Raw genomic sequence first — 20,840 nt, 5'->3', positions numbered from 1 at the left:
TCACCTCCCCCCCCACCGTTATTAAATTTAAAATGCTATTCTTTTCCCCTCCCATAGAAAACAGTTTTAGCGTAACTGAACACTGCCAAGTCTAGAATCAATTCCTCATTTACATCCACAAGATACATTTCCATAAGTTTACTGTCACATGAAACAGATGTAAACACTGCAAGTGGCAGGAATGAATGGCACAACTTCTATGTGGACACAAAGCCTGAGCCCACCTCATATGATCACAAGTCAGCAGATGCTTCTTGATCCGTGGCAGCTTTCTCAGGACCGGCTTGATATCTGACATCTCTGCGATTCTCTTCATCAGCTTCACCTGAGCCAGAGGAATCCACACACTGAGAAGGAGATCACACATCCACCCTCCTGCTACGAAATCAAGCATCCTGGACCCCAGAATCCTGCTTGAGCAACGGGACCTGTGCCCAGCTTGTGCCCATGTGCCCTCACAGCCTGGGGAAGAGTTTGGCACAAGGGGAAGGCAAGTGGCACAATTTCCCCCTTAACATCTGGAAATTAGAGGGCTGATTAGAAAGCTCTGTTTTCTGACACTTAAGATGCACATTACCAGAGAACACTGCCAGCTCTGGAAGTTCTTGCAAAACCAGAACCAGCAGCCTTTCCTCCTGCTCCCCACCTGATCCATCCCGCTGAAGGTCTCCTCTAAGTCCCCGGCAGGTGTGAGTGTCCTGCTGGCTCGGACGGATGCATACTGATGGCCCGAGTCCGGGATTCCATTGGAGAGCTCCTGCGCTGCCATCTTAACTAACACTTTGAAGTGTTCTTCTTCTTCGAAGTTCGGGCTAAGGTAAAAGAAAAACACAATAAATTCCTGGAGATGAAACGTGCCTCTTCTACTATCCCGGACATCTCATCACATCTAAGGTTTCTGAGTATTTTTACCATCATCAGAAATGTTATGAGTCTATAAGAATTACAAGTAAAATCAGGCTAGGATGTGAACACGTGACAAATAAATTTAAACTCTTCTACTTCAAACGTGTCAGGACAGTTAGAGCTCAGTCTCTGGCAGGTGCCACGGATGCACATCTTTTTATAACGAGTTACTTGTTAAATATTTCACTCCATAGATGCATCATGTCCGGTAGGTTTCGATCCAGGCAGAGAGATGAAAAGAGAACACCCTGAATCATGAAAAAAATAATACAAAAGAAGAAATTAATTATGGTTTAACCTAAACCAAAGGCACTGTCAAAACAGCGTGATGGTAAGCATGCTGTAGAAAAGACAGGACTGACTACCTGCTCATAGGCGTCCAGGTGTGAGTCGTCACAGAGCACCTGGGGAGACACGGTCATGCCTCCGGTTTTCAGTTCTATTTGCTGAGCTTGCTTTCTGTAGTCAAGAATGCCACAGCCCAGCCTGATATGGAAAACAAAAACAAAAACAAAAACAACTCCTGAATTACCAGATTGTGTGTAAAACTGTGCATCTTGAATGATGAGAGACTGTCAGCTCTAGCCTTACAAACCTCCCCTATACTTGAAAGGCTACAGAGCCCAAAGGTATTTAGGCAGAAACAGTGTGGATGACCCCAGCCCTCTCGCCAATCCCAAGGTCAGTGTCTCCTCTCCAGCGAACTCACTTCCAATGTCTAGGCCACTAGACACTTAGACACCCAACAACTAGCACTAAATAAAGGCCTTTGCTTACAAATGCTTTCTTTCCTTCTTTGAAAATATTCTGACACCAACTACATTTTGCTCAAATGTGTGGTGGTCATGAAGGGGGAAAAATAAGACTTTGTAAGTCTCTTTTAAGTGAGGCAGATACTCTCTTGGTATTCATGCTCTGGGAGAAACATCACTGATGCTTCTGATAGAAGAAATGACTTGAGCCAAGGGGGTGATGGGAGTGTTCTCTAAAACTGCTATGAAAGGACAAGCAGTGGAAGCTATTTAATTTTTAAAGAAGAAGGAAAACGGGAAGGAAAGCAGGAAGGAAGGAAGGAAGGGAGGGAGGGAGGGAGGGAGGGAGGGAGGGAGGGAGGGAGGAAGCTTCCCAAAAGCAAACACCATTTTGCATGTGACTCAATGCTCAGCCAGGGTGTAGACCCCACTCCGCCAGTGCCCAGTGTGGATGGACTTCAACTCTACAAAGAGCACTTTAGATTGGGCCCAGGTCTTGCCCAGTGTGTTCCATGGTGTGGGTTCCCTCAATTTCTTTAGAAAAAGCAAGGCTGTAGCCCTGTCTACTGCATATCCTGCTACCTCAGCTACTGACAAGGAACAGAGAGAGGACATACACTGTGTGTGCACTCATGCGTGTGCTCCGAATGTGTGCAGACATGTCTCTGTGGAGGACAGCTGCCGTTAGCTCGGCAGGGAAGCAGAGGAAGAAAGGAGTGGGCTCACTGGTTCACTGAGACCCGAGTCTGGCACGAATAGGTTTACACTTCCTGATCAAACACTATTCCTTTCCAAAAGGTTCATGGATTGATATCCTTTAGACATGTACAGCTACAGGTTATTACCTCATTCTCCAGATTCGTGAATATTGTAACACAAAATGGCATAGTAAGAAAACATAGTTTGCATAAGAAAGCCAGTTCTAAATAAATACCTTGTGCACTGGATACTTGTTATCTTCTAACACTAAGGTTTTAAGGCTGAAACGGTTGACTGAATGGTGACTGCTGTTCATGTGCTAAAACAACACAGTTACATACCCAGAACCTTCTATTCATAACCCGAATGGCATGGATGCATCTGTGGCAAACTTGAGACTCACTTGGTGAGCACGCTGCAGAAGAGAGGCACGTATGGCCGCAGCTCCTCGGGAAGTGTGTTCAGGCTGGAGAAAGCCCGGAAGTACACTATGCCATTGGTGGGCTGGGCGCAGTACTGCACGGGGACCTCTCCAGCTAGAACGCAAAAGGGGTGGATTGACATGAAAATTCAACCAGCAAAAAACGTAATCACGTTTAATATGTAAGACATAATGTGATTGTTCCTCAAGGCTAGAACTTTACAACTTGCATGAGCAAAAGCCAGTACTCGTGTGTGAAAAGCTGTACCTAAATGCCCCGATGCGATGTTCATTATGAGAGACAATGGAAAGAGTCTTCAACACGAACAGTCGTGTTCTTCTGGTTTCAGAAATATATCAGCATTCCAGCCGGTCCTGCCTCGTCTCTACTTTGAGTTGAAGCCCTCACTTTACTGGCCGTGGGCCTGACCAGGTCATTCTACAGCATCCATTCTACTTGCTTCCAATGCCACGCCTCAACCAGAGTCCCGCCCCTTCCACAGGTGCGCAGGGCTTACTGCTGTGGGCCCAGGGGTATCCCAGTTGCCTCAAACAAGATGTTCTGGAATGTGCTTGGCACTTCGAGTCTCTCCAGGGCAGGCACGACGACTCTGTTGCAAAGTCTTCCCTACCATAACACCCTACACCAGGACTAACGCACGTGCTGATGATAAATTTAGCTGAACTAATTATTTTAATAAATTTAGTTATTAATTAATTTTTAGTAATTATTTTAATGGGACTCACAGATTAAGTAAAACCTATAAGGAATTACATGATCACTGGGACGGACATGATCCTTAATTCCCAGAAGGAAGAAATCCTCTTGTTCCCCATCTATCAGTCTCTCGGTCACTCACTTACTCACAGAGGTCTATAGAATCAAATCTGCAGGAGTAAGCTGGGCACCAGTCACCAGTGACTCACGCCTGTAATCCTAGCTTCTCAGCAGGCTGAGAGCTGAACATCTCAGTTCAAAGCCAGCCCCAGCAGAAAAGTCCCCGTGAAATTCTTATCTTCAATTAACCACTCAAAAAACCACAAGTTGGTGCTGTGGCTCAAGTGGGAGAGTGCTGGTCTTGAGCACAAATTGGCTCATGGACAGCATCCAGGCCCTGAGCTCAAGCCCCAAAATTGACACATACACACAAAATGTAATTAATTAATTAAAATCTGCAGGAATAAATAAGTACTGTTAAAACATAAAACCAAGGATAGGGATGCTCAGGGTCTAGATTGTATTCAAGGCTGTCACTGGATTCTGAAATCAAATCAAACCAAATCGACCCGTTCTCAGAAAATCCTAGGGTCAGATCCATGGACTGCAGTCACCAATGTTTAAGGTCCCCCACTTCTGTGTCACCATACTCCAGAGTCAAGAAAGTCTCTTTTGCTATCCCCGCAAAAGCCAACGGGAAAAGAAGCAACTGTGAGAAGTCAAGCACACCACTGGAGCACAGAGCCAAACACAACAGACACTGGGTGAAGAACAGCCTTCCACCTCTCTCCATTATCCAGAACTCATCGATACCTAGGCTTTGTGAAGTCCCATTTATCCCTCCACGCAAGAAAATAAACACAAGTGCTTACAGAGCAAACAAGTCTAAGTGCTAATATATCACTTGTAGGATTCATGATATCCCAAAACACCATAATGGAAACAGATGGAATGGGATCTTAAAACAAAGGATTAAAAAACAGAATTTCCTTTAGTCCATCCTTCATCTCATTAAGAATATGACTCTAGTGGAAGATGTAAAAAAATGTAAATTTTCTAAAACAGTTTCATTTACTAGAAAGACATTGAAAATTGCTTTTCAAAGAAGCTGAAATAGTTTTACTGGTTAAATAACAGTACAGTAAATTCGTGATTATATATATTATATAATATATATTATATATACATATATATGTATATTTGAATGAAAGAAACCTAGGGCTGACCAAGTGTTGAAGTGCAGACCATTTCTTCACCAAAAGCACAGGAGGAATGGTGTCTGCTGAGAGGAAACTCAGGAACACATGAGAGGTGAAAATAGGTGGACAACACATTCAGACTAAAGAAACCAGTTTCTACAGCTTTGTAGAACCAAGAAGAAGGGAAGAAAGAAACCCTGCTCCCAATTCTAGATTTCTATCATCTGGTACAGACTGAATATTTACCCAACAGGCTTTCTTGGTCCTTGGGGTCTAATAGAGCTGATAGGAAAAATGATGAAACAAATTTGCAAGGCTATGGAGATGCGTGAACTTTTTTGAGAAATATCCCAAACATGACCCTGGCATGAAGCTGGCATTTTTAAGTCATTCAGGGAACCAAGGCACCCACAAAATGAGAGAGACAGTGACCTGCGGTGGCCACCTCCAGCTCAGTGAACGGCATGGTGGGCTCGATGTCAGAGACTTTCAAGGCCGGGAGGCAGGAGGTGTCTGTAGGGTTACTCTGCTGATTGAGCAACTCTAAACCTGGAGAGGAAAGAAGGAGAACACACTTCATCTCTTCTGTCCTTTGTCTGAGATTCAAAATTACCCCAGGTGTGGCCAGGTGTCACTGATGGGTGGAAGGAGCTGCCAACTTCTAAGCATCCTGAAATCACTCTGCCACCCTCATTGCTCCTTCCCTAACTTAATCATGGTCACCACTGAACATATCCAATGTCTTCTTTTCTCTTTTCCCAAATCACAAGTTACTAGCAGTAAGGACAATATTCCTTCCCAGACACACAGAAGACAAAAATTTGGAGGATTCAAAATATTCTCTCATTTGCCTTTTTTTTTCTCTTGATATTCACCTTCTGATTGTACTCTCGTTCACTGTGACTTCTCACACTCAAGTCCACATTTTGAGAGTTACTAACCAGAAGTAACCACTCCATGCACTAGCTTGTGTCATACTTATTGTTACCACCAACCATTAACTCAAAAGTTCACCAAGACTGGCTGAGCATTGTGAATTACTAAGTATCCAAAGAAGTACCTGCCTTTCTCATAGATCTTTTTTTTGTCTTCCTGGGAGAGAGATTTGACCTTCTGCTGGAGTTTTTCTGTTTCCATTTGTGTCTGTTTCTCATAATACTTCTCATCTGGCTTCATTGACAAAGTCAGTTTATGCCGATTATTCTGCAACCACCACAACAAAAAGTTGAGACAATTAAATGTTAACATATTATATCAGCCTATGGTGGTGTGTTCTTGGTGCTAGTGCACTGTTTTTATCTTTTAAAAATAGTAAAACAAAACAAAACCTTATTTCTCAGGTCCTGGTTTGCAGATTAAAGTCCTCAAGCCATACAAAATCCTTACAGCCACACCCACTGTGTCATAAGTATAAGCTCACATTGAAGTTCTTATCTCTCTTATAAATTTACGAGTATTCAGGATTTTCTTTATATAATGTTGTAAAATACCACTTTTTAATATTAACAATTCTGTTTTGTGTGTGCTGCTTCTGGGGCTTGAACTCAGGGTCTGGATGCTGTCCCTGAACTCTTCTGCTGAAGGCTAAGCTCTCTACCACTTCGAGCCACAGCTCTACTTCCAGCTTTTGTTAGTTAATTGGAGATAAGAGTCTCAAGGCCTTTCCTGCCTGGGCTGGCTTAGAACTTCAATCCTCAGATCTTAGCCTCCTGAGTAACTAGAAATATAGGCATGAGCCACCAGCGACTGGCTCTAATATTATCAATTTCTGATATGAGTTTAAAATCAAACTCATTTTCATTACCTATTAAATATTTACAGGCTGAAACTAAGTTTGTGATTGACCACTTTATTACTTGGACAAAACGGATGTTGATCTAGTGTAAAACTAAATGTTAGAGGGCTTTACCTACTTCTCTTATCATTTTGACTGTTAAGCCATGCACAAAATGCTCACTTGTAATAGTACCAAGAGAGTGCGGAGTCTGAGAGTATACGAAAGCTTATAACAGAGAAACTGTGAATCACACAGAACTAAACCATGGCCCACGTTTGATCTAGCAGCACACATGAACAGAGTTGTCCTTTAAAACAGGCAACAGTGATTTGGCAGGAACATTTTTCAAAATGCTCCACCGCACTAATGAAGAAAAAGCAGGAGCCACGCAACCCCTCACAGACGCCTGGGATTCTAGCAAAGCGAATGAGCAAGCACCAAGTGCGTTCCGTCCAATCAAAGACGACCACCTCGATTATATTGTGGAAAACAGAGTTCGGCTCTAAAAACAAAATGCTCATCCATTCAGGAACAGAAATGGACTTACAGGTACAGGTTAGGAGCTGGAGGTCGTGTGTGATATTTGGAAAGGCAGCCTTTGAAGGTACAGACATACATACATGCTGCAGTTTCCTTACCTGAAAATACTGCTTCATTTTTTCTTGCAAATATCTGGGATTTTCCTTGAGACACTGTCTGAACTTAGACAGCTGATTGCCCATCTGCAGGAGCTCCACGGGGTCTCCGTCATGGTTCCAGCATGCCGCTATGTACTGGGATGAGGAAATGGAAACCCAGTTGCAGACCACATCACATACCACTGCACACACAAACACTCAGTTACCCCAGCAATCACCAAAGCCATGGCACTCTACTAAGACCCTAATTTCTGCATTAGGAACAAAATTGGTCATTTGGTTGAAAATCTCATCTTAAACTACTATGCTCTATTTTTTTTTTAAGTATAGTTAAAAGTATCTTCAGAAAATATAACAATTACCAATAGCATACTGGTTACTGTATATTACTAACCATTTAGCCGGCACCAATGACTCATGCCTATAAGCCTAGCTACTCAGGAGGCTAAGACCTGAGGATCACGGTTTAAAGCCAGCCTGGGAAGACTCTTATTTTCAATTAAGTCACAGAAAAAGACAGAAGTGGAGCTGTGGCTCAAGTGGTAGAGCACTAGACTTGAGCAAAAAGAGCTCAGGGACTGCACCCAGACCCTAAGTTCAAGCCTCAGGACCAGAAAAAAAAAAAAAAAGGAAAAGAAAAACAAAAATACAGAAACCCACCATCCATTTAAAGCATGCTGTGCAAATCTAGCTCACACAATAGTACATCTAAAAGCCAATTAAGTAAGATAGGGAAAAATAAAATTATGAGTGCACTTAGATAAAAGCTCCCAAACAGTGAGCTTTCAGGGCCCAAATGAAAAGCACTGCCAATATTAATCTACATTTTCAGCATCAGGTGTGACTAACTCCAAAAATAAACCACATACTGATGTCAGGTCAAGACCGAAGCGGGTAGACTGGTGCTTCATTTGTATTTCCAATTTATGAAGCAAAGCTTCAATGCAGTCATCTTCAAATCCTTTCCTAAAGAATACAATGAATAATTGCAATGTGGAAAAGAAATAGAAGTTCTCTGAAGAAACACAAAGTAGCTGAGGTAACATGTAAGCGGCAAAAGTGAACTAGACACACTTTTGCTACACACAGAAGGCCCAGGGTGGAGGAGGCCCCGCCCCTGTGACCCCCACAGACCATTCAGGTGGAAGGAAGCATGTCTTTACCACAGGCCACACTTACTCCACTACTTCATCAATGGTTTTGTCCACAAGGTCTCTGACTGTCGGAATGTCTTTCTCCTCAATTCCTTGAAGGCCGATGCTGAAGTAGGCATCCTTTGTGTAGCCATTATAACTAGTATACAACCACAAACACACACACACAATACATTAAAATCCACCCACTCCCACCATTTATCTGTAAGGTGCTTTACTTAAAGATCTGGACTAAGAACTTCCAATCCCAGCTCCTACTAAAGAAAGCTCACTGAAAGCATTCCTAGACACTGCCTTCTCATTTCTACATGGTCAGAGGCACAGCATGTCTTTTTACATACATGTGTTACTAAAAATCAATAACACATGCAGCTTCTGTTACAGTAAAAGTATTCTAGATGTAGGGAACTGCTGGGTTTTTACCACATCTCTAAACCTTAAAGAATACTTCAGGAAGTGATTTTTAAAACAGGACAGCAAGCAGAATGACATCCTAAGATCTTAGAAAAGTGAATTTACTTATTCACTTATCTTTGCCCAAAGTCTGACTTCAGGAGACATAAATAGCTTATCCTGGAACCATAATCTAACTAAGAGCTGCCCGGTGCACTTTGAGATGCTAACAGCTCTTCTCCATGGAACAACCAAAAATGTCCCAACCAAAAATGTCCTAGACACTGTCCAGTGTCATTAAAGGGACAGGGGTACCCACAGGACCAAACCACCCCCACTGAGAGCTACTGATCTGAACGGACAATAAAACATACCCAACATCAGGGGAAAAGTCTGTGCCCAATCCAGACTCAATTAAAGCTTTGTAGAAGGGGGAATTGGGCCCAGAAATCAAAAGGGAAGACAGGAAACTCAACGCGAAGGCTTCAGAGGTATCCGTGATCCTTCAACGGAGAAGAAAGGGGGAGGCAAATGGGAACATAATTGTTAGTTATAAATCATTTTAAATGATCACACTTTTATCTCCAAACCACCAAAAGTTCTTCTAGAAATGCTTGCATTTGACATGTATTTGAATAATTACTGGTGCAAAAGATTGTTTTATTCCCTATAGACTAGGATTTTTTTTTTGGAAGGGGAGGGGGCACAAAATCATAAAATATCATTATGTAGCAAATGCTGTCACACGACCGAGAGTCATGTCAACAACATAAAGTTGGTGAGAAAGAAATGGCAGCTGAGGTGCACAGCTTCAAGTCACAGCCAGTTCCTGGGTGGGGTGGGTAGAGCCTGGGTCCCCCTTTCTGTACCACGCTGTCCAGCCCATCTCTAGAATGACAAGGTTTCCTGTGTGGCAGATTTCCTCTGAAACCAGTATTCATGGTATTCGCCTCACACACAAAGGACCTCAACTCTTAACATCTGCTCTTCTACAAAGTCCTTTCTCCAGAGACATGGAAATTTTAAGTATACTAAACAAATGATTTTCCTTGTGGAGGACAACAAAGAATGATCTTCCTTCCACATCCATTTTTGGTGTGTTTAAAATTCTGACATTTTTGTTCTCTGTGCCTAAAACCTGCTTGATCTCTGCATCCTAGCAGTATATTCATTATTTCAACCACCTAAGGGGGATACTTTCCTGCTGTCTTCAGCTAGCCAGAACTTGAATGCCAAATACTCACTCGGGTAGGAGGAAGCTGACGCTGACTGTTGTTTGCTTAGCAGCATTGGTGGCAAGGGAATCGGGGCCACATGTGACGTGGAACTCCCTCTGCAAAAATGACGAGATACTTTATGTAGGCGAAGACTGTGACTGCCTGCAAGGGGTCATAGGTCACTCGGATCTATGAAATGGCCCAAGATATGAAATGGCCAACATATGAAATGGCCTGGGTGCTGTCCCTGAGTTCCTTTTGCTCCTGGCTAGTGTTCTACCACCTTGAGCCACAGTCCTACTTCCAGCTTGTGGGTGATTAATAGGAGATAAAAGTCTCAAAGATTTTCCTGCCCAGGCTGGCTTTGAACTGTGATCCTCAGATGTCAGCCTCCTCAGTAGCTACAGGATCACAGGCATGAGTCACTGGTGCCCCACTGTTTTTTTTAATTTTTTATACATGACTTTAAGTAGTTGTACAAAGGACTTACAAAGGCATCTTGATCATTTCAACGTTCTCACCTGGCAGTGTTTAATCTTGGTAAGCTCTCACGCACACTTGCCTAGGCCCAAAGGACACTTCCAACTATGACTGGCAGGACACGACCAACACCTCGGTTCAACCTAGTGCTCGAACAGGATGTTGCACTGGGACGAGGCACTCACCGGCTGATCCCAGCGCTTCTGGGCTGGCACTGTCGTGCTTGGCTCAATTTTCTGAAATCTACTCAGTGCCTCTTCGTGAATTTGTTTCAGATGCTGTTCTAATGGGAAGTTGCCATAAGTGAAGAACCTAAAAATAGGAAGGAAAATAGTAAGACTATTTTGGCTTAAATGATCAGGGCTTTTTAAACACAATGAGGCTGCGGTACCTGGTAGTGTCCACCAGACCACCCCCACAGGGAAGCACACTTTACAGAGTAACGCACTTGTTTGCACTTGCTTTAATGAAAAACACCAGAGAGAAGTGTTTGCTTTGTTAATGCGACAAGTGGTTTAAACCAACCACAAAGTATGCAGGGCTTTGTTAAATGCTAATTCAGTAAAAAGCCATGAGCTATTTTAAAATCATTCTTTGCCATGAGTGACAGCAATAACAATAATCCATCTAAAACTGGGAGGAAAAAACAAATAAAGAATTTCATACAACTCAACCTTAGGCTACAAACTGCAGATTCGAGGTTTCAAAGATAACACGTATTCAACCAGAGGACAAAGGTTTCAGTGCCAGAGTTGAGCCTTTTCTCCACTATATTTAAAGTTGTGTGAGTGGTGGTTAGAATTTGGGGACCTAGATTTTTAAAGATCCATTTGAAAGTTTCCATCAAGGGCCTGGAGATGAATGTTGCCCTGCACTGCTGTGGATAATACAATGGTATTCAATTTTCCCTAGTATCTAGCTTTGTGTACATAGGTACAGAACTCTATTGGGAAACAATCAACTAAATATCTGAGCCAGACTAGGCTGGGGAAGAAGGAGCAGGGGGAGTGGAGGAGGGGAAACTGAAGAAGTCCTTGAACACCAAGAAATGGCAGGGGATCTGCTGAGACGGTGTGAGCGTAAATACCTTGGTTCCATTGTATCGTGTAGCTACAAATACATACTAATACTTTCCATGACATCATGCTGGTATTTTTTTTTAAAAAGCAAAAATCAAAGAAGATAGGAAAGAGAGAGAAGAGAAAAAAATAACCACCTTTATCATCACTAGAGAAAAGTTTGTGCCACAATTCTTGCACTAAACTTGAGAAGACACTGGTCCCTGCTTTTTCCAGACTATATTTCAGAGTGACCCAAGGTCTTCCCCCTCCCCTACCTCACCAGAAGCACAGCAAGTAAAGGTAGAAGCAATCACAGAATCAGATAACTTCACAAACTCAAAGTACGATGACATTCATTATAGAAGTAAGCTCCATCAACATCAGGTACCACGTGGTATCAGGTACCACGAGATTTATCCCAAACAGCTGGCCTGAGGTTCCATAGACAAAGCTGGAAGCTGTCAGTGCCAAGGCTGGTGGTCCCCATCTGATCCTCTGACTCTAGCATGCCTACTGGTGTGTGGAGAGACATCCCAGGGTCTGAGGGCATGTGGCGGGGAATACAGGGCATCACTGAGGACAGACTCAGTTAAAAATTAATTTTAATCTGTCGCTAACCAAGTCTCTGGATATACACAACAGTTCTGGAAAAACCAAGGACACTTCCATCAAGGCCACAAAGCAGTCAGACTGGCTGGAAAGTAAAAGGGCTCAGAGGAGATCTGGCCTGTGGATCTTCTGTTGAGATTGTCCTCCAGGGGAAGGAATGCAGGACACATTGAATGACAAGGTGCCTGACAAATATCTGAGGCACAGATGCAGAACTTGAATATAGAATAGAAACAGTTGTCTTTACATTATTAAGTCTGATAAATAGTATCTATATATGAAAATGTTCTTCATGGTTTAGGGTCACACAAAAACTGGAAGTGAGAAAGCATGTCTGTAATTTACCTCCAAAACTGCCAGTACAGAATGATTTACTTGAAACAAAATACCAGCAAAGAAATGTGTATAGATCCAGGCCTGGTGACTCAAGTCTATAATCCTAGCTACTCAGGAGTCTGAGGTGGTTCAAAGCCGGCCCAGCCAGGAAAACCTGTGAGACCTTGATCTCCATTGATCTACTCTGAAAAAGATAAAAGCTGAGCTGTGGCTCAAATGGTAGAGATCTAGCCTTGAGCAAAATGAAGCTCAGGGAGAGCAGCTAGGCGCTGAGTTCAAGCCCCAGGATTGGCACAACAACAAAAGAAACGAAAAAGAAAAAAAAATATGTGCACAGAGGTTAAGGATTCCATTCTACTTGTCTATATTCTCACACATTTTCATAGCTCAATTTAAAAGGTGTTGTATTTAAGTCTTGAAGATGTGAATTCACACTGGGATTGATTTTTTCACACGTAATTATTTGTGTTTTATTATGAGTCATACAAAAACCAGCAGCTCATCAAGGCCTCTCCAAGTTTCCTCTGTGGCATTGGTGAATGCCATTTATGGAGCATGGAGCTGTGCCACATGGACTCAAAGCCACAGGTGCCGTGTGAATTCGTCCCACAGACTGGACCGTGGCTGGCCTTCCCGTTCCACATGATGCGGCTGTGGCACAGGCCGGGACGGGGACTGGACTGTCCAGCCGGACAGTCCCTCAACCTGTGTGCCATCAGCATACTGCACCAACTATTACCACCGAGCATGTCTGAAGTGAATGTCAGGGGAAGTTAGAGAGGCAAACTAAAGCAAAGAATTTTAATCAAGAGAGGCTGGGTCCTTTTGGGTATGAATATAAGCAAGTGGGTCTTGATATGCCATGACACCTTTAACCCAAAGTATTACCTGGCGTTACTTGGGTGATAGTGAGTAGCATGGAACTGTTTCAGTTGTTCCCAAGAGAGCTCTGGGATGCACAGGGGATCGCCCCCCGAGATCACGGAGTATGTATGGTCAGGGAGGAGTTTGTTCTGAAGGTGCTGCGAGAATATCCTCTCATTATCTGTCTTAAATTTTGGAAGAGAAAAAGAGAGAGAGAGGAAGAGAGAAAGAGAAAAAAAGAAAAAATACATAAAATATAGTCATACACTAAAAAATATTACTGCCAACCACAGACTGTATACATGACACACAACGAAGGTCCCAGAATATAGGAACATGATCTAGGTATGTAGTGGCTAAACCATCTAGGTGTGTTGGCCTGCATGGTCAAGTGCACACAGGATGAGACCTTGTACAGGCCTGGGCCGTCTACAAACACTGATGGCCACTTCTCATAGCACTGACCCTTGCTGATTCAAGAAGTCATTACATAAGATGAGAAAGAGTACAATGAGACCTACGTGCCATCTCTTTCCCACACGTGTCTCTATCCCACAGTTTGACACAGCTAATTTTAACACAAGGGCGGAAATACTTACAAATGCTCCCTTCATCTCATTAAAGACGACACCTTTGAAGGTCAGGGGTGTCTGGGGGTCACTCGGATTCTCGTGTTCTAGTCGCCATCCTTCCTGCCTACATCATGATAAACAGATCAGTGAAGAAGATGGTCAAGCGCATAACTAACGTCTAAACCAGTGAGCAGATCATTACATACCAGAAATCCAGTTCCCGCAAGCATGGAAAAAAGGTGGCATCCAAATACACGGAGAGGAGGTTCTGAAAATCCTTGGGGTTTTGGGTGGAGAATGGGTACATGGTGTAGTCACTCGCTGCAGACAAATGAGACGTGAGATTTTAAATACTAGGGAGATTCCCATGGCAATGAACTACTTTCCCACCTTGATTCCCTCCCACAGTAAGGTTTAAACTACGAGTGGACCAGAGGTACCAATGACCGCTGCTGCAGATCCATGCTTCCTTGCCCATCTCTGCTCACTACCCCAGGCCTCAACCTTCCTGTGATGCAGAGGAGTTCTCACATGAACTCCGCAGCCTGGGAGGAGGACCTGGGTCCTGTGAGCACTGGTCTCTACCCTGTTGTCTCTTTCCTCCCAACTGATCGCTTCTTGCCAGGAGCCTGCTCCCCATCCTCACATTTACCAGGAGTAAACTCACATCCAACACCCACTCGCGTGACAATGTGACAGATGCCTTGAGCGGCAATAGGCCCAAAAGAAAATCACTCTGAACTTTTTTGAGGGAAAAAAAAAGTCACAAAAAACCTTTTTTTTTATTCTAAATTTCAGTTTTTGTGACCTGGCTGTGATGTGACATTCTTTTTTTTTTGGTTGGTTGTGGGTCTTGAACTCTGGGACAGGGCACTGTCCCTGAGCTCTTCAGCTCAAGGCTAGCACTCTACCACTTGTGTCATAGCGCCACTTCTGGTTTTCTGGTGGTTTACTGGAGACAAGAGTCTCATAGACTTTCCTGCCCGGGCTGGCTTTGAACCATGATCCTCAGATCTCAACCTTTTGAGTAGCTAGGATTACAGGCGTGAGCCACCAGCACCCGGCTTGATGTGACATTCTTAAATGATTGAATTTCCAGCACCTGTCCACTAGGTGAGGGCTTGGTAAAGCCTTTGTATCTCCTTCACTGATTCCTCTTTTTCCTTAGAAAATGAAAGTGCTGGTGGCTGGTGAGCCCCGCAGTGATTCTGGTGGTGGACGTCACTCTTACCTGTAAAGGCGTTCATGAATGTGGATAACGACCTATTCAGCATTTTGAAGAACGGGTCTCGACACGGATACTTCTCAGACCCACACAGGACCGTGTGCTCTAGAATGTGCGGGACACCGGTGCTGTCCATGGGTGTTGTTCGAAACTGTACACTGAGGCACAGGGGAGAAAGGATGAGACAATGAAGACTGTCGCACAGCTCTGGGGCCTTCGACCACCTGGGATTTCTCTAAGTTCTAATACCTGAAGTCGCTGATTCACACTATACCATGTTAACCTACTTACAGGAGTTGTAATATATTCAGGAGCTCTTTACTCAATCTTTTCGGGGCATTCCATCCATAAACATAACATATGAATGAGACAGACATTCATTTACAGTACTCAAGGCAGGATAGATGTTCTGAATGGAAACTGTGCACCACATACCTGAACAGGTTGTTGGTGTCTTCCCGTGCCAGGTGCAGGTATCTGGCTCCTGTGGTGTCATGGCTGAGCTTCACGGCAGTGAGGAAGAGCTCGGGAACGGAGGTGACCTTTGGCAGGAAGAAAAAAGGATAGAGTGGTTTCCTTTAACACAAGAGATCTGGCTTTTCTACCTGCCATCAGCCACCGCCTGGAAGCCAGCCCAACACAGCAGGAAGGCACAGGTCATCCTGCCCAAACCCTTGATCTTATAAGTCAGGAAACTTAGACCCAATCAAAGCTCTTGACAACACAGTTTAAAAAAGTTTACTATTTGCCAGGCATTTTCTAAAGGGGCCATGGTGCGTCCCTGTGTGGAAAATATACTCAATCTCATTTCTGGATGAAGAGAGCTGAGCCTCAAGGAGATGAAAAGAAAACTACTTGGCTCACAGAGCCAGGCCTCGCTCTTTCTAGGACTCTGTGTCACACTTCAGTGTCACATTCCCTGCACACCTGCTGCATCTCTAGCTTTCACACAGCATTGAAGCTTGGAATAGCCCTGTAGGGAAGGCAAACCCAGGAAGGGGCTTTCGCCCTAGGAATCAACTTTGCTTCATTTCTTAAGTGGAGCCAGGGTTGTTATCAGCTGTGCTAGCAGGAGGGTCACTGTATACACAGCCAGGGCCTCGCACACCCTGAAGGGCCAGGAAGATATAAATGGCCTCAATAAAGGTTGATGAAAGAGTGTCTGGGCATGGTGGTGCATGCCTATAATCTCAGCCCTCTGAAAGCTGAGGCAGGAAGGAAGATTGTGAATTTAAAGCCAACCTAGGCTACAAATAAGACCCTGTCTCAACAACCCTCTGCTATACCCACACACACCCACACACACCCACACACACACCCCACAGAATGAAGCCTTACTTCCCTGGGAGGCAGACAAGAGAAAAGGGTGGGTGCTGTCTTCTCTTTAGTTTGATGAAAGCAGAGTCCTGTCTTCCAAGCACCCTAGCCAGCTCTCCTGCAACCTCTCAGCGTCATCCCCTTTGCTCAGGGACCGTGAGAGCAACTTGGACATTTTCTCACTGGAAGTGACTGGCAGAGCTGTGATCACAGGAGTCTCAGCCTGATATAGGGGCCTCTGACACACAAAGGACACATACCATACACTGGAAAACGGCCACCTTGCTTTCCAAGCAAACCATCCTCGACATAGGGGATCAATACGTTTGAAATCAGTGGACCCCGTGAGAGATCTCTCTAATAATTGCCTTTTCATTATCAATCAGTCTATCATCAATTTTTTTTTAATTTGTAAAGGGAAAGAATTCACCATTCTGAATTCTCATTAGCAGCAACTTGTGTATGTATCCAAACTATGTAGCATGGCCTGTGAAGACCTTTGCAAATAGCCTTGTTCTTGTGACTCATGCTTTCCAGACCTTGAGTGCAATTCCTTCAAGTAATTGGCCTTGCTCTTATACTCATATTGAGAGATAATTATCTTTCCTTCTCTCTTTTTTCCTTCCTTCCTTCCTTCCTTCCCTCCCTCCATTCCTTCCTTCCTTCTTTCCCTCCCTCCATTCCTTCCTTCCTTCCCTCCCTCCCTCCATTCCTTCCTTCCTTCCTTTTTCCCTCCCTCCCTCCATCCCTTCCTTCCTTCCTTTTTCCCTCCCTCCCTCTATCCCTTCCTTCCTTCCTTCTTCCCTCCCTCCCTCCCTCCCTCCCTCCTTCCCTCCCTCCCTTCCTTCCTTCCTTTTCTTCTTTCTTTCTTCCTCCCTTCCTCTCTCTTTCTCTCTCTCTTTCTTTCTTTCATTGGTACCTGTCCTGGGGCTTGAACTCAAGGCCTGTGGGCTGTCCCTGAGCTTTTTTGCTCAAGACTAGCACTCTACTACCTGTGCTACAGCTCCACTTCTAGCTTTGGGGCGACTAAATGGAGATAAGAGTCCCACTGATTTTCCTGCTCAAGCTGGCTTTGAACTGCAGTCCTTAGATCTCAGCCTCTTGAGTAGCTAAGATTAAGTATGTGAGCTACTGGCATCCAGGCAGGTGGCTTTCTTTCTTTCTCTCTTTTTTTTAAGCAGTCATGGGGCTTGAATTCAGGGCCTGGGTGCTATCTCTGAGCTCTTTTGCTCAAGGCTAGTGGTCTACCATTTTGAGCCACAGATGCACTTCCAGGTTTTTGGTGGTTAACTGGTTAATTAAGAGTCCTACCTGAGCTGGCTTTGAACCGTGATGCTCAGATCTCAACTGCCTGACTAGATAAGATTACAGGCATGAGCCACCAGTGCACTCCAGATGGCTTTCTTAAATGCCACCTTCACTTCCTCTTCCACTACCAGCTGCAACAACCGGCCCTCCTCTCTCTTCCTCTCCTTCCTTGCCTGCAGCATCTGAAGGCTGTCATAGCAGGCTGTCTAGAAGGGCAACTATGTGACAATGCATTTGTTACTAACATCAAGCACAGCACAGAGCGGAAAAGTGGATACTTTCCAGTTATCACAGTAAATTAAAAGCAAGGTGTAAGGTTTAAGCAAAGACAGAATTACAACAACCCCTCTTTACTGCCCCCCCCAAAAAAAACCCAAACTAAGAACTAACAAAAATCCATTTTCATATAAACCAAGTAAAAACTAGTCTGTAATCTTTTACCTATAATTCTGAAACCCAAATTGCTCAGGGAGGTAAATACACACACACACCCCTACATAAATTTATAGCCAACTATTTGACAATAAAATAGGGATTTCACCAGGGAACTGAGATATTACTGATCATATTTAAGAGTAAGCCACAGTTTAGGCTGCCAGAACATAAGTGTATTTGATTACAAAAATGAAGCTGAGATCTGCAAAGGGCCTGGGGATCATTTTATTTGCAAACTCTGCTCAGGTAAGCATCAACTATGAGTCAGGACTATGCCAGGGCCTGGGGATACAGAACTGTAACCTGGCTTTAAAGAGACCTCTGATGTCAGTAGAAGGCCCCTGTGTTACCTACCTTGAGTTACAAAGTGCACACCATGACAGCCCCTACCTGGTTTACGGTGAACCCGTGGATCTTTTCCCCCACTTTATATTGCAGCGCTTTCTCACAAGCGTTGATGCTCTTCTCTCTCCATATTCTGGGTTGTGCACTGCTGTATTTAAGAAAAGTCATTAAAGTGAGTTGATTTTCAGACAGGGTCGTGTAATTAGGAAACACATGGAATTATTGCTGTGTGAAGAGATGATTGGAGAAAAAAAGTTTGCATTTTCAAAAACTGTGGACATTACAGAAATAAGCCCCAGCAAAATTTCCATTTCAACCTTTTAAGGGGCCTACAATTATATTATGTAAGATGTGGGTTTTCTGGGCATCAATGGTTTAAGACTATAATCTGAAGTATCTCAGGAGGCTAAGATCTATACAATCAAAGTCAGCCCAGGCAGAAAAGTCCATGAGATTCAGTCTCTAAAACAACTAGTAAAAACAGCCAAGTGGTGCTCAAGGGGTAGTGAGCAGCCACAGAAGCAAGTTACAGGGAGGTAAGGCTCTGAGTTCAAACTCAGACACCAGCAAAATAAAACAAAAAATGTGGGTCACTTAATGTTGAGTAACAACAAAAGGCAATGTTTTACTTTTTACAGTATTATTCTGCACAGATATAATTCAAATAGGTAACAATTAGTGATGGTGATTTAACTTTTTTTTTTTTCTTTTTGGTGCCAGTCCCGGAGCTTAGATTCAGGGCCCGGGTGCTGTCCCTGAGCTTTTGTGCTCCAAGGCTAGTGTTCTACCACTTATGTCACAGCTACCACTTTCAGTTTTTTGGTGTTTCAAATTGTAGATAATCTCACAGACCCTCCTGCCTGGATTGGATTTGAACCAAAATCCATCCTCAGGTGAGCTATAACTTAATGTTAAAATAATTATTCTTTTAAATTATAAGATTTTCTATAAAATTAACATTGTAATTCAGAAATGTTTATTTTAATATTTTACATGTACAGGGAAAAATCCCCACAGATTTGGCTATTAGCAATTTAGCAAAGTATGCTAACATCCACCCACATTTCCTTACTGATTTAGCAAATTCTACATTATGAACTACTCCAAATTGAAGTATTTATCATTAAGAGTACGAAATGTATGAAAACCCTGAGAAACATAGGTGTTTTTTTCCCTCCTACACACCTGAATAACATTCCCAATGCCAAATTCAAGCCCTCCATTAGGGACCCTCCCGCCTCTGACTAATACCCCACACTTCTACACCTGTTGGGATTAGCTAAACTGCACTATAAACGAAGATTTTGTGCATCAATATGAAAACCAAAGACTTCATGGTCTTTATTTTCCCATAACCAGAGTCACTTAAAAGAAGTTCAAGTTCAGGAGTAGTTCATAGTAGTCCGAAGTTATTAAGCAGCATCTGTGGAAGCCTGGGGCCTCTCGGCCGCCCCTCAATAATGAAATTGGAGGCCCTCTATTAATGAGCGCCATAAACTCTAATTACTTTTATTACACATGTGAAAATCCACATCACTTCAAAAAGCCCTGACACCCCCACACAGGGATGCCCCGGGGAAAGTGGGTCAGGCCAGCTCCTCAGGCCTGGTTCCCCTTCAGATCACAGGGTTCCAGGGGCAGCACCCCAACCCTAGAAAGTGGGACAGACCTCTCGGGGGTGGGGACCGCCCTGCCATCCCTCCCCGCAGGCCCTGCCGGGGTCCTCAAGCTGAGATCTGAGGTTCTGGATTTTCATGGGGGAGGGGGGACAGGGCGAAGGACGAGTTTGGGCTAGAAGTCTCAGACAGCGGTGTCACGGTGCTGGATTCCCGACAGGGGCCCAGGGGATCCGGAGCCCCCAGCCCTGGCAGCTGTCCCCCCAGGCCCAGGGAGCCGCGCCCCGCCACCCACCTCCCCGGTCCCAGCGCCCCAGTCACTGCCAGCCTGTCTCACCCGCCGTTCAGCCTCCGTAGCACCCCAAGACTCTGTCTCCCGCCGCAGCGCCACATGGCTTGGTGGTCAATGCTAGGCTACCCAGGGGTTCAGTCCTTAAAGCGACGCACGGCGCGGGGGCGGAGCACGACAGCCAGAGCTCCCATTGGTCAGCCGAAACAGAAGCTTGCTCTCCGATTGGCTGGCGATGAAAAGGGCGGGTTACCCTGCTGGGAGCTCAGCCTCGCGGGAGGGACAGGGCTTGAAGGGGCGGGGCTGGAGGGCGGGGGGCGGGGCCGGTGGGCGAGTGCTGGACCGCGGCGGGGCTCTGCGTGGAGCGGTCGCAGTGGTGGACGAAAGGCCTGTAGAGGAATACGGAGCCCGAGGCGAGAAGGTGAGGTGCGGTGAGACGAGGGATCCCACAGGAAGGTGCAGGATGCATTTACAAGTGAGGGCATGGAAGAAGGATCTGACTTGTGTGG

The 20,840-nt window shown here is 44.5% G+C and overlaps 1 protein-coding gene across 2 annotated transcripts in view; it reads right to left on the bottom strand.

Moving 5' to 3' along the window:
* Positions 1-20,468, bottom strand: part of Pitrm1 (pitrilysin metallopeptidase 1) — a 28,570-nt gene extending 8,102 nt beyond the window's left edge. The window contains exons 1-20 of one of the 2 annotated variants that reach the window (XM_069990574.1): positions 20,380-20,468; positions 18,472-18,574; positions 15,457-15,563; positions 15,028-15,179; positions 14,003-14,117; positions 13,824-13,920; positions 13,249-13,409; positions 10,540-10,666; positions 9,902-9,990; positions 9,032-9,160; positions 8,290-8,403; positions 7,980-8,076; positions 7,111-7,245; positions 5,760-5,898; positions 5,128-5,244; positions 2,761-2,893; positions 1,272-1,392; positions 1,078-1,154; positions 647-812; positions 225-325 (exon numbers count right to left, since the gene is read on the bottom strand). In XM_069990574.1, the coding sequence (XP_069846675.1) occupies positions 225-325; positions 647-812; positions 1,078-1,154; positions 1,272-1,392; positions 2,761-2,893; positions 5,128-5,244; positions 5,760-5,898; positions 7,111-7,245; positions 7,980-8,076; positions 8,290-8,403; positions 9,032-9,160; positions 9,902-9,990; positions 10,540-10,666; positions 13,249-13,409; positions 13,824-13,920; positions 14,003-14,117; positions 15,028-15,179; positions 15,457-15,563; positions 18,472-18,574; positions 20,380-20,435 (2,336 nt within the window). In that variant the 5' untranslated portion in view covers positions 20,436-20,468. The remainder of the gene's footprint in view (positions 1-224; positions 326-646; positions 813-1,077; positions 1,155-1,271; positions 1,393-2,760; positions 2,894-5,127; positions 5,245-5,759; positions 5,899-7,110; positions 7,246-7,979; positions 8,077-8,289; positions 8,404-9,031; positions 9,161-9,901; positions 9,991-10,539; positions 10,667-13,248; positions 13,410-13,823; positions 13,921-14,002; positions 14,118-15,027; positions 15,180-15,456; positions 15,564-18,471; positions 18,575-20,379) is intronic. The other variant, XM_069990575.1, reaches the window with a different exon arrangement.
* Between the last annotated feature and the right edge of the window lie 372 nt (positions 20,469-20,840).

The sequence above is a fragment of the Dipodomys merriami genome, unplaced genomic scaffold (assembly GCF_024711535.1).
Source record: "Dipodomys merriami isolate MVZ:Mamm:240054 unplaced genomic scaffold, mDipMer1.0.p SCAF_4, whole genome shotgun sequence".
Taxonomy (NCBI): domain Eukaryota; kingdom Metazoa; phylum Chordata; class Mammalia; order Rodentia; family Heteromyidae; genus Dipodomys; species Dipodomys merriami.
Note: the sequence above shows the minus strand (reverse complement) of the source record. Positions and strands in the feature narration are given on the sequence as shown.